The sequence below is a fragment of the Trichechus manatus genome, unplaced genomic scaffold (genome assembly GCF_000243295.1).
Source record: "Trichechus manatus latirostris isolate Lorelei unplaced genomic scaffold, TriManLat1.0 scaffold00112, whole genome shotgun sequence".
Classification (NCBI taxonomy): Eukaryota; Metazoa; Chordata; class Mammalia; order Sirenia; family Trichechidae; genus Trichechus; species Trichechus manatus.
In genome coordinates this window covers 9238413-9252726 of record NW_004444048.1, presented here as the reverse complement: position 1 = coordinate 9252726, position 14314 = coordinate 9238413, and the positions used below count along the sequence as shown (strand labels likewise).

Here is a 14314-nt window from a genome sequence, read left to right as displayed (position 1 = left end):
TCATGAGAGATATTGGTCTGTAATTTTCTTTTTTTGTGGTGTCTTTGCCTGATCTTGGTATCAGGGTTATGCTGGCTTCATAGAATTAGTTCAGAAGTATCCTCTTCCTTTTCTATGTTCTGAAATAATTTGAGTAGTACTGGTACAAGCTTTTCTCTGAATATTTGGTAGAATTCTTCAGTGAAGCCATCTGGGCGCGATGCTTAGTTTTACATAGCCATACAAACTAAATTTTTTATTGTTACTATTAAATGAAATAGTGGATGTCTACCAGTTTTTTAAACATGGACTATTTCTCTGGTTAAATTAAGGAAGAGAAACTTATCTGGCCAACTAGGTTTCTGGAAAATTTTGTGGGTGATTAGCTATATTTTGCAGTCATCTTGGTTAGCAAGTTAGGACGTTGGTAATATTGCAAAGAGGCGTAAATTTTTAAATGTTTACAGAAGTAATGAGTTGCTAAAAAGAACTTCCAGACTGGACTCTGGTGAGTAAAATAACAGTTCTTTCTCAAAGAAACAATAAAATGACCTATCTATGAATTTACTATCTTTCTGTTTGTTTATTTTGTCCATAGAAGTATCTTTTAACAATGCTACAATGTTTGTTCATGACTGAAGGGCCCAGGAGCCCTGAAGTACTCTTTTATGTATGGGACACAATGTCCTGCACCAGTCTCCCACGTGCATTTACGTCAGCTTAGTTGAATTCAAGGACTTCTCTTTTCTTGACTCTCAGTAAAAATGTCAGATTGGTCCAGGCCAACAGAGAAGGAACATGGTGACAGTAAAGAAATCCAAGTTTGAGGACAGAATCTAAGAGGGAAGGGAGAATGCAGAGGTGTAGGTATGATTACTACTGATAAGCATGAAGACCATTGCTTAAAACATTGGGGCAATTTAACTTTTTATTTCCCTTTGGAGTCTCCAAGAAAATTAACTTTATTACTTTGAAACTTTTATTTAACCAAAAGGGAATCATCTACTATTTATTTATCAAATTTGTTCTGAATGACTTTTAGCTATTTCTCAAAAGCAAATATAAACTTAAATAGACTTGCCATCAATTGCAGATATTCTGAAGAATATACCACAGGTTGTTTAGAAAATTCTTGAAACATTCCAGAAGAGTTTTGAATAATGACAGCATCAAGGGAAAATAAGTCCATCCTCACAGATGGACTACTTTGAAAAAGGGTAATCTATATACAGTTAGATGAATTAGTACTGGTGATTGTTAAAATGAGAAACAGTAACATTTCTCATGTGTATACATACATATCTCATCAATATATAATTATGTTTTCCCCCAGGAATAAAAGCTGTGGCTTCATCTTGTTTATACCTGCATGAAGCTTTTTTGAAAAGATGCTGCAATCTCACTGATGAAGGAGTCCTTGCTCTTGCACTCAATTGCCGGCTGCTAAAGGTCATTGATTTAGGTGGCTGCTTAGGTATTACTGATGTGTCCCTACATGCATTAGGAGAAAACTGCCTATTTTTGCAGTGTGTTGACTTTTCAGCTACTCAGGTAAATGCAAACATAGACTTGAAACATATACACTATGGGTTTGCCCAATGTATTTCCATGACATAATTATTAATTTTTGTTGTTGTTGTTATTGAAACGTTGGCCACTTCATGCTTTGGTAGCTAAATAATTGCAGTGTAGTTTGGTGCATTCCCCTCGATTATTTTAAGTAACAAGGGTGAAGGTATGTATAGTTAAAACACATGTTTGCTGAATGGGAGGCAATAAAACTATTCTAATGATAAATAATTTTTAGAAAATTTTACTTCTGTCATCTCCATTTATGTGCTTTCTTTCTTCTTCCCTTTGCATAGGTATCTGACAGTGGTGTGATTGCACTTGTTAGTGGGCCTTGTTCCAAGAAATTAGAGGTAATTAAACAATATTTATAAAGATGATGCTGTGTTTTTATATTATCCTCAGAACTTGTTTTTTAAACCAGCAGACAACCAATGCCTTATTTTTTTGGTTTTTTTAAAAAATATTTTATTGAGTTTTTAGTGAAAGTTTACACAGCAAATTAGGTTCTCATTTAACAATTTCTGTATATATTGTTCAGTGACAATGGTTACATTTTCCACATTGTGTCAACATTCTTATTATTTCTGTTCTGGTGGTTCTGCTTCCATTAATCCAGCTTCTCTACACGCCTACCCCCGACCCTCTCATCTTTGCTTTAAGGTAAATGTTGACCATTTGGTCCCATATAGATGATTTTTTTAGTAGAAGGAGCAGAGTACTCATGGGTGATATTGTTTATTTTATGAGCCAGTCTGTTATGTAGCTGAAAGGTTGACCTCTGGGAGTAATTTCAGTTCAAAATTTAAAGGGTATCTCAAGGTGATAGTCTTAGGGGTTCCTCTAGTCTATACTGGTCCAGTGAGTCTGGCCTTTTTTTTTTTTTTAAGAATTTGAGTTTTGTTCTACAATTTTCTCCCTTTCCAGGACCATGTATGTGTCCCCGGTCAGAACAGTCGGTAGTGGTGCCTGGCACCATTTAGTTCTGTTCTTTAGATAGATGAGGCCGTCGTTCTTGTAGGCAATTAGTCCTGTAGACTAGTTTTTTCTTTGAGTCTTTAGTTTTCTTCTATTTTGCTCCAGAAGGGTAGCAACCAATGCCTTATTATCAGTTAGGTATTCCATGGACTTTTTTTTTTTCCTCTACCTTTTTATTCTAAAGAAAAACTGGTAAAGTTAGGGGATAAAGTGTGTTTTAAAATAAAGATCCATTTTACTTCCAATTAAAGTTCTTATTTTATAGAAGTTTTAGCTTCTAACAGATTTAAAGATACTCTTATTATGGATGAAGATTGTGAAAATTTATAAATGTAAAGTGACATTCATTAGTATTATCATGTTTGATATTTCTACTAGGACTCCTTAGTCTCTTGCATCCTATTTTTCTTGATAGCTGTATTATAAAACCATTTAAAAACATTTTAAATTACTGTTCAGCCTTTAGATTCAATGACTGATATGTCACCTATATCCTGTTTCTGGATATATTAAGCAGCCTTTTATCTCAGGATTTTGGTGTGTTTTTTTTCCCCAGTTGACGGTGTTTTTTGTTTGTTTGTTTGTTTTAACTCTTATTTAATATAACCATGTTTTTTAAAAATAAGGCACGTAAAAGTCTTTTTGAAACTAAGTAGGCTATAAGTAAATTATAAATGTTAGTCTATTGTAATAGAATGGCAGTGCCATGTTTTTGCCAGAATATTTCCTCTTGAAATATTTCCCAAAGAGATTCTTTTTTTTATGATATTTATTTAGCTGGGTCCTGCTTATATTACTGTCACATATATAGTATTATTAAAACTCTTTTTATTAAGAAATTACCATATTTTTCTTATACCGAGTTCCAAGTTTCAAATTGCATCCTAAATGTAGGGGCAATAAATTCTGCCATAATATTTACTATTTTCAATTTTAATGTTTGTTGAGCACTTAGTATATGTCAGCCTCTGTGCTTCCTTATATTTCTTGTTGTTTTTGTTAGGTGCCGTCGAATTGGTTCCTACTCATAGTGACCCTATGTACAACACAACAAAACACTGCCCGGTCCTGAGCCATCCTTACAGTCATTGCTATGTGTGAGCCCATTGTGTCAATCCAGCTCATTGAGGGTCTTCCTCTTTTTCACTGACCCTCTATCTTTATATTTATTAGGTTATTTAATTCTTACAACAATGTTGTTTTTGTTGTTAGGTATCGTTGAGTTGGTTCCGACTCATAGCGACCCTATGTACAACAGAATGTAACACTGCCTAGTCCTGCGCCATCCATACAGTTGTTGCTGTGGTTAAGCCCATTTTTGCAGCCACTGTATCAATCTATCTCCTTTAGGGTCTTCCTCTTTTTCTCTCACCCAGTACTTTACCAAATGTGATGTCCTTCTCCAGGGACAGTATTATCCCATTATTATCACAATCATAGATAAGAAAATACCTTATAGGAAAAATAGGGTTAAGGGTTCTGAAGTTCCTTGAACCTATGTAATTCTTTATAAATAATATTCATATTTACCAAAATTAAAAGTATAAAAGCATAATAATTAAAAATATCTACAATATTTACAATTCTTAAATTAGAAATAATGAGTATTCAACAGCAAACAACCCGTTGCTGTCAAGTTGATTCTGACTCATAGTGACCCTATAAGACAGAGTAAAACTGCCCCATAGAGTTTACAAGGAGCGGCTGTTGGTTTTGAACTGCCAACCTTTTGGTTAGTAGCCAAGCGTTTAACCACTGCGTCACCAGGGTATTACACAATTTCAATTTATCCCACTTTAATTATAGAAGTCTTCAGAATCTACTAATCTATAGTCATCGTGAGATACTTTTAACTTATTGAAGCTATCTTCTATTTATTTCAATGACATTAAAAGTACTAAAGATTCATCTTTACCTTATTTTGGCTTATTATCATTAGTGGATTTAATTATATCACAAGCAGTATCTCTAAATTGCATTAAAGACTGATGATGGAGATCAACCTCAGCATGACAGGCATGCGTCGATAAAACCAAACCAAACCTGTTGAGTGGAGTCAAATCTGACTCATGGTAAGCCCATGTGTTGATAAGGCTTTAAAAGTTGCCCTTTGCCCAATATTGGCTTCAAAGGCAAAAATCTGCACTAGACATCCCAAACTCCAGCTTAGCCTACATTATCCCCTGTGGATAATGCTTCTTGGGTTTAGTTGGGGATCATTTGTGCTAGAATTGTATGAGTTTATGGTTAAGGCTCCTTTGGACCATCCTATATTTCTTTTTCTGTGTTAACCTCAAGAATGTTTTACAGTCCCCTTTGTGATTAGGGCATGTTTACATTTGGAATACCTTTCCTATAACTGCTATATAGACTTTGTGTAATTTGGTACTTATCTTTATGCATTGACACTGGATTTTGGAAAGAGCATATATTGATTTGACCACTATTTCTGGTTCAGAGGGGTTACTCTATTACTGTTACTCTGTTACTGTTAGTGTAACTGTGGTTTGGTATGGTCAATCAAAAACCTTGGGTTATTCCAGCTTTTGAGCTGAGACATCATTTTACCTAATCCTGATATGCTGGGTACATCACATTGTCAATAAAAACACCGGAAAGTCTACAAACCAAATTGGTTTTCATCTTTTCTGTGTTTGGCTATGATTCTCAGGACATTACTAGGAGGATGAAGGGGTAACAGCATAAATGAATTGGACACACCGATTGTCTTTCTGGAAACTCAAGACTAATTTTAATTTGCCTGTGTTAAATTGCATTAAAGGCTAATGATGGAGAATATATATGTAGGTAGAAACAAGCTATGTGGCTCGTATTCCTGAAATGGTTTATATAAAATACTCTGTTTCAAAAGACAATCAACTTAATTCAGTAAACATTTGTTGAGTATCTAACATGTCCCAGATACTTTGGTGGCTATGTGGCTAAAAAGATGTATAAGACCTAATGTCTTCCCTCAAGAGTCTCGCAGACTATATAGGAAGACAAACAATTATAGTTATTGAACTATAATATATTTCAATATGTATCCAAGTAGAAGTGTGTATTTAATCTTGTAATCTACATAAGAAACACGTTCTTGCATATAACTTTAACCAGTAGTTCACAAACATTGCTGATCATCAGAATAACCTGAGAGGTGTAATAGATGGCATAGGCATGTAAGCCTGCCTAAGTTTGAGGGTAGAGTAGAAGAATTGAGAAACACCTTTCTGAGCTCTAAACCCTACATAAGTACAAGGCAACAGTTGTCTGCCATTGGGGAGGATGGGAAACCCTCCTGCTCTCTATCCCCTGCACAGAGTACAAGGTTATGGGGGGTTCTGCAACTGAGGGAAAGACAGGAGAGCTGAATGACATCCTCTCCTGCCTGCCTAATTTTTCTGCATATGGGGTCTTTCACCAACTGCCAGTCAGTGATGTTCTACCAGGGGCAGGACTGACACCTCCCCCATCCTAGACATAGGCTTGCCTAAGTCTTAGGGCTTGTCTAAGTCTGAGGGTAGAATAGAACTGAGAGATGGGCTAAGAGTGAGTCTCAGCTCACTACCCCAATACTCTAGGCCTTGTGCCAGGTACTCAGCAACAGCAGTTTACCACTGGGGAAGGGGCAGAAGTACTAGAGAGCCTCTTTTTGGTACAGGTGTTCAGGGTCTGCTGAGATATGAGGTTGGAGCAGGAGAAATGAGAGAAATTGTCTGAAACTTGAGGCCTAATGCTGAATACAAGAAAGTAAAGGTCCACCAGTGGAGGAATTTGAAGAGTGTGATGCGCTAAATGTAACTAAAGCTCAACTATAGACTAGATTGATTTAACCCATATACTACAGGCTGACAGAAAAGATATCTCCATTTATGGGTGTAAGTATTATTTACTTCAGTCTCTGCTATTCTTTTACACACAATATCTGACATTCAATAAAAAATTACAAGACACACACAAAAAGCAAAAAATTATGACCTATCATTAAGAGATAAAACAGTCAATAGAACCAGACCCAGAGATGATCAGATTTTAAAATTATCCAGTCAGGAATTTTAACATAATCATGATAAATATATTAAAGGATCTCGGGGGAAAGCTGGACAACATACATTAACAGATGGAGAATTTCAGCAGAGGGATTGAAACAATATATTTTATGTCCCCCTCAGTAACAAATATAAATAACCTAAGTGCTTGGCTTCTAACTAAAAGGTTGGCAGTTTGAACCCACCGGCTGCTTCATGGGAGAAAGATGTGACAGTCTGCTTCTGTAAAGATGACAGCCTTGGAAACCCTATGGGGTAGTTCTACTCTATCCTCTAGGGTCGCTATGAGTCAGAATCTGCTTGATGGCAACAGGTTTCATATTGGTTTATACAAAATAGTTATTAATATGGTAATTAAAATACTTTTCATTATCTTAATCTTAAGGGAAAACAACAAAGGTCTATATTCTAAGAAAACTTGTTTAACTGTTATTAAAACTATTAATGAACATATATATAGAGAAAAGATTGGAAAGAAATAATTTCAAAGTGATTATCTCTCAGTGGTAGCATTATTGGTAATGTTTATCAGAGAATTTATGATTATAACTGCATCTTACACTTCTCTTGATCTTGCACAGACTGGCAGAGAAACAAGTTAAAGCTTTATCATGTTGGAGGGCTAAATGTGTTGCTTAGGTAAATATATTAACTGCAATAATGCTAATGATTATCTTTGGTGATTTTCATCTGGCCCTTGTGGCATAGTGGTTAAGAGCTACAGTTGCTAACCAAAAGGTCAGCAGTTCAAATCTGCCAGGTGCTCCTTGGAAATCCTATGGGACAGTTCTACACTGTCCTATAAAGTCACTATGAGTCGAAATCAACTAAACGGCAATTCTTTGTTTTTTTAAGTACAGACAACATTAATATGGTTTGATCTCAGAAGTGAAATAAATTAGATCCTTTCTGTAAAAAGGAGATTGAGCTGTTTTCAAGCCTTATTGAAAGGTGAGGGAAAGAAAGGTTTCTTTTTATTAGCTAATATGCAGCAGGAAAGACAGCCTCTGAAAAAATGGCTCTGAGTGATTAAGCAGGAATGGAGGTTTTTTGTAGGATTTTGAGGGACAAAGCTACTCTGAGAAAAGTAGAGGTTCTGAGAATAGATACGACAGACAGTGGCATCAGTAGGTTTGGTGTCACCCAGTGCAGTAACTCATGGTGCGATGCCCTCAGTGGCGGGGGTGTGGAATGGGTGGAGCGGCCTGGCCCTGCCTCTCCGCCCACAGGGCTGAGTATGTGTCACAAGGCCTCGCTCCCCCACCTTCCTGCAGCTCCTCCCCTCTCCCATTGGCCAAGGCAGATACCCTTCTCTCTGCCCAAAGAGGGGCGCCATGGCCCACCCCCCTGCACCCTGACTGGCAGATGGGGGGGGTGACAAGTTAGCGCACTGGGTGATGGTTGACACCAGCCACAGTGATGCCACTGCCTTGGCGGCCCCTCCCCCTGCATCGCCGGGTCCCCCATACCTGCTGCGGCTGTGGACCCTGGGGTCATTTTGGTGTCACCCCCTCTAACAGTGTCAGGGAGTATCCCCCCTCACCCCCCTGGTGATGTGACTGACTGTAGAGTTTGGGTTAAGCACTCAGACATGTAAGTTTCGGTGAGGATAGTTGTTGGTACGAGCAAGAACAAAAGGGTTCCTCTGCAGTTTTCTTGAGAAAGGAGCAGGTAGTAATTTCTTAGTAACTTAGGTCTAACTTGGGGCCGATTGGAATACTCTGGCTGGGGTGAATGGAGCCTGGGAAAAGCTTCATGTGAAAAGGGAGATTCCAAATAGTTCAAGAAAATACAGTTGCTGAAGTTTTAATATTAATGGGTGAAGGTCACATTCCTTTCTTGTTTTAATCTATTTATCGGTGCTAGTTTTGTCATTCATATCATTGTCGTTAACTAAACTGGAGAATATAGTTTTTCTCACTTTTAAGCTAATTTTGAAATCAGTTCATCAAGCAAAGCATTTATACTATTTCAAATATATGGAAAATTATAGAAAGTAATATAACAGAGACCTGTGGACCCATCACTTGAATTATAATATTTTCTGCATTTGTTTCTGTTCCTTTTTTAAAATTAAAAGTTACATCTAAAGCCACCCACCCCTTTCTTCCACCAGAGGTTAACCACTATTCTAAAGATGACTATGTATTTTCCTTGCATGCTTGGATACTTTTTCTATATGTGTATAGATCCATAAACAAGGTATAGTATTGTTTTACATTTTTAAAAAATTTATACAACACTTTCACAATGTACGTGTCCTTTTACAATGTTTTTTTATTCAAAATTATGTTTTTTAAAAATTGTCAAGCTTTATTGCAGCTTAATTTACATATAATAAAAGGTACCCATTTTAAATGTACTGTTTGATAAGTTTTTGTAATTGTTATGCAGTCATGTAACCACCACCACAATCAAGAACTAGAACATTTCGATAACCCTAAAAAGTTTTCTCCTGTTCCTTTGTAGTAGATCCACTTACCTGACCTTCACCCCGGACAATCATTGATTTGCTTTCTGTCATTATAGTTTTCACCTTTTCTAGAATTTTATATAAATGGAATCATACCGTATATAACTTTTTCTTTTTTCTTTTACTTTCTTTCATTTAGCATAAAATTTTTGAGATTCATCCATTTGAGATTCGTCCATTTTGTTCATGTGTTAATATTTCATTCCTTTTTATTGCTGAGTAGTGTTCCTTAGTATGGATATGTCACAGTTTGTTTATACATTCACCACTTGATGGACATTTTGGTTATTCCAATTTTGGACTTTTATTAATATAGCTATGTAAATTTGCATACAAGTCTTTGTATAAATATGTATTTTTGTTTTTCTTGTGTAAATACCTAGGAGTGGAATTGCTGGGTCAGATAGTAAGTGCATGGTTAGTATTATAAGATACTACCATAAGGTTTTCCAAAGTGATTGAACTAACATTATATTTGAGATTTATATCTATTAATACAAGAAGATGTTTTTAATTTTCACTGTTTTATCTTACTCTGTTATATTGATAAGCCGTCATTTATTTACCAATTCTCCACTGCTTTACTATTACAAATAGTATTACAATGAGCATATTTATAAATTGTTTCCTTGTGTACATGTACAGAAATTTCTCTATAGTGGACATCTACAATTGGAGTTGCTGGGTTCTGGGATATATTCATCTTTAATTTTAATAGATGTTGCCAAATTGTTTTCCAAAATGGCTAGCTATTTAACTTTTAAAGCTACTGCACCTTACAAATTACTGGAGGCTTACATTGGCCCTTTCTGTATAGTTTTTCTTATAAGTAGGTGTTTGGTTTTTTTGTATCAGAGTATTTCTAAAACTTTTTCATACCGTTATTATAGACCTATTTCTTTCTTTTTTAAAACAGCAGATTCACATGGGACATTGTGTGAATCTGACTGATGAGGCTGTGGAAGCTGTCCTTACTTGCTGCCCTCAGATATGTATATTCCTCTTCCATGGATGCCCCCTGATAACAGGTTAGTCTGTTAGACTGCTTGCGTTCAAATCCTGGCTTCATTTTTTACTATGTAACCTTGAGTAAATTACTTATTCAGTTTCCTCATCTGTAAAATGGGCATAATGATAGTACCTATGTCGTGGCTTAGTCATGATGATTATATGATAAATCTTTGTAAGTTGCCTAGCACATAGTAAGGACTTAATAAATGTTAATCCTGATGATGATGGTGGTGGTGGTGATGGTAAGTGCTCAATAATGAGGATGATATGATGGTAGTGGTGGTGGTAATGGTGGTTGTGGTCATGATATTAAACATGATGCTTTATGTAGACAGTAAAAATTAACCAGGACTATCCAGACATGATACACATCTCCTCTGCAGCTGGGAAGTAGGCACAGGCTACCTCTTTGACAGGAGGAATGAAGGATAGTTTGCTGCTGCTGCTGCATTAGAATCAGCCTAAACTCCCAGAATTTGAAGATACTTAAGTGTTTTCCATAGACCAGAAGGGGGCATGATGGTAGGGAGAGCCAGCCTAGAGAGATGGGTAGAGAGGGAGAGATTGATGGGATCTCAATACAGTTTATATACTGCAACTTAAAACATAGTTGGGCATTCTATAGTAGGAATGACCAGAAAGTCATAGTATTACCAAAATTTTTATTCAGGAGCAGAGAATTATTACTCACTGAACAGTTTTAATGGTACAAAAGGAGGCAAAGATAGAATTGCTGTTAAGGTTGTACCTTAACAGTCATGCTTGTTTAATATACTAGTTAAAAATACTGTTATATAAAAATGTCATAATATATTTAGAAACGTTTTTAATCACAAAACAAAATGATAATTATAATTACAAAAAAAAAAAATACCTCAATCAGAGAAGCCATTCCCATGCCTGTGATCAATTAGAGGTTATAACACCTGAAAATACATTGCAAAAACCTAAGCTGATTCATAATACTAAGAGCCTACCTAACCATTTCCTACTTCAAGAAATTCTTATTTATTCAGTAGACTTCCAAATTAATGTGCTTAGAAAATTGTTCAAATAAAGCTACTTACTTGTAATCTCTAGAGTATTTATGGAATGATTATATTGTTTATTCTGTAATATCCGTCATAAACTGTAGTCCATAAATTATGAACATATAGTTTACTCTTTTAGCCCTGATTATAGACCATTTCTTCCCTGGTCCAGGGGATTTTGTCTCTATAGTTCAATCCTTTTGGTATTAGGAAGGAAAGAGTGGCCATCAAGACTGTGACTCACCCCTTCCCAACTCTGGATCACCTTTGAGAATGATTAGCTAAACGAGACCTCCTTATAAATATGCTAATGGTATTTGCTAGCAGAATAGGTCTGTTCAGATTGCATATTGTAAATAAACATGAAATTTATTAATTTATGGGGCATGGCTAACTGGAGAATAGAGAGTCCCAAAACAAAACTAGCCCCCTTTGAGAGCAATGTTCCATACACATTGTTAAGTAGTTGTGTTAATTTGAAAGCAAAACGTGTCCCATGGGTTATTCTTTATAAGAAATAATGTTCTATGATGTTTACCTACATATTCATGTTAAAATCATGTTTTTCTCCTTCCCTATAGTATTTTGGTTTTATTTTCCTACTAGAAGATATGTGATAGAAATGTAACTCAGTTAAGAAGATTTTAGATTCTATATTTCCCCATTATATTTCATAACAAATTCTATTGGTTTTCCTTTGTATTCTTATATTGGTGATGAAATAAAACTTAACCATTTGTGGTCTTCAGTAATTGGGATAACATTTTATGGCAGCATTTCACAGGTGGGTCTCAGGACCCATTTACACTCTTAAAAACTATTGAGGATACTAAAGAGTTTTTGTTTATGTGGGTTATATTTATCATATTTACTGTATTAGAAATTAAAACTGAGAAATTTTAATAAATTTATTTTTTTATTAAAAAATAATAAACCCATTTCATGGAAAAGAGAGAAATATATTCATTACCTTTTCAGATTATTGTAGATAGTCTTCTTTGACATTACCCCAAAACTCAACAAGTGATAATTTCTTAAAGGCTAGTACGGCATGGAAGCTGAAACTTTATCAATGACCTTTTCATACACACACATTCCAATCCACTTCTTGCATTTTTAATCTTTTACTCATGCATGATTTTGTAATATCATGCATTGGTAATTTAGAAAATATTGGTTCTCTGAATTATGCAGCTCTTCCAAATGTTGTCACATTTCTATACTTAAAAAAATCACACTTGTTAATATCACCCCCAGTATCATCAGAAAAGTATTGGGAAGTTGTGAAGACCACAGTGGCAGCTAACAACTTTCAAAATTTTTAATTTTCATTTGAAAGCTAAAATTTTATCACTGGCATCAAATACTATCATTTGTTTTCTTTGAGTTGACAGGCTCATTTCATTCCTTTTCAAGAAAATGTCAGCAAGTACCCAAGTCTGAGTAACCTCATGTTGTCAGTCTTTCTTTCAGGTAAAAATGGTGTTCTGTGAAAAAAACGACTAGTTCAGCTCACAACTCTGATAGGGTCTCAGACTGTAGGATCTGTGGACCACACTTTGAGAACTATTGCATTATCGTAAAGCAAAACTATCAACGTCAGCATTTGGAACACGAACACCGTATCTCTTTCAAATCAGTTAATTTCATGTGGCTGCTGCAACTGGTGGAAGTAGACATTGAAATGGCATGAATTAAAAATATTTGGGATAGAATCACAACATTTTTGACCTGAAAAATTATCTAGTCCAGCGTTTATCAACTGTGTTACATGAAGACATCCATAGATATAGCATAAAACACAGAGTATTTATGACCAAGAAGTTTGGAAAGCAACATACCACCATAATGAGCATTAATTTATCAAAGCTCTGAGAAGTACTATAGCTAAGAAACCTATTTAACTTTGTTTATTTAGGTATTTTCCAATTTTTATAGCACAGAATACTTCTTTTGATTGGTGTAGCCAACTCCCTCATTTTGTTATATATTATTTTTCTGACCCCTGATTCACAGAATAAGAGAGAGATACTGAAATGTTATTTTCTCAGTGTGAAACAGTGTTTTACAATAGTATCAAGACCAAGAGTAAAATCTCAAGATATAGTGAAGTGAGCACTGATCCTCAGTCTCCTGACATTTCTCTAAAACTCTGAATAAGTCACTTAACTTCTGTGGACCTTAATTTTCCCTTGGCTATAATGATCAGTCATAAAAATGAGAGATTTGATAATGCAAAAGAGTTTGTGCATGAGGGGAGGGCATAACCCAGATCATTTTATGGCAAACTGAAAGGCCTATAGCTGCGTAGGGCAAGAGAGGGCGATTGAGACATACAATATAAAGTTTAGGGTTAAGGTCAAGGATCTGGGAAGAGAGTTTCTTTGGGAAGTTGGGACATTCAGAAGGGCTCATGTATACCTTGGAATGTAGAAACCCACACAAATGGTCATGGCAAGGTGCATATGCTGAGCAAACACAGAAGAAAATCCTAGACTTTCAACTAAGGCAGATCTCTAGGCCCAGTGTAAGTCTAGCAAAGTGTTGAAGAAGTGCCTCAGCACAGAGCCAATCTACAAAGACTGCAAGAAGTGGTGTTGTTGTTTTTATTAATTATATTTTCCATGTTGTGCTACCATCACCATTAACCATTTCCAAAAGTTTTACATCATCCCAAACACTCAGTACCCCTCCAGTAGGAACTCCCGTTTCTTCTTCCCCTTAGCCCCTAATAACCAGTCCTTTCTTCTTTTATAACATTTTATATAACGTTTACTTTTGCTTATCTACTTACAGAATTGTTCATATATGAGTATGTGCAATTATAATATGTTATCTTCAAGGCAACCTGACCCTCAAATTGACAGTGTCCACTGTAGTTTCCCATCAAATTCCCTGAATTAACCTGTCTTCTCTACTATATTTTTAAGTATTTATAGAATTTCTTAACTTTACATTCAGACTTTAAACAGAACTTCACATTATGAATTAGGTCTTAAAATTTCTAGAAGCCATAACTGTAACCCACAAAAAAAAAGACCAGATTTACTGGCCTAAAGGAGACTGGAGAAACCCCGAGGGTATGGCCCCCAGACACCCTTTTACCTCAGTGGTGAAGTTACCTCCGAGATTCACTGTTCAGCCTGGGAGTGGACAGCCCCGTAAAACCAAATGAGACTAACGAGGTACAGGAGTCCAGTGACAAGGGCCAGAAAGCAGAAGAA

General features: G+C 35.8%; 1 protein-coding gene across 5 annotated transcripts in view; it reads left to right on the top strand.

Moving 5' to 3' along the window:
* The window catches only part of AMN1 (antagonist of mitotic exit network 1 homolog), an 87749-nt gene that overhangs the window by 51717 nt on the left and 21718 nt on the right, over positions 1 to 14314 (top strand). For 4 of the 5 annotated variants that reach the window (XM_023738091.1, XM_023738090.1, XM_004383618.2 and 1 more), the window contains exons 4-6: positions 1313 to 1530; positions 1845 to 1901; positions 9965 to 10076. In XM_023738091.1, coding sequence (XP_023593859.1) covers positions 1313 to 1530; positions 1845 to 1901; positions 9965 to 10076 — 387 coding nt within the window. Of the gene's footprint in view, positions 1 to 1312; positions 1531 to 1844; positions 1902 to 9964; positions 10077 to 12551; positions 14175 to 14314 lie in introns of those variants that run through there. The other variant, XM_023738088.1, reaches the window with a different exon arrangement.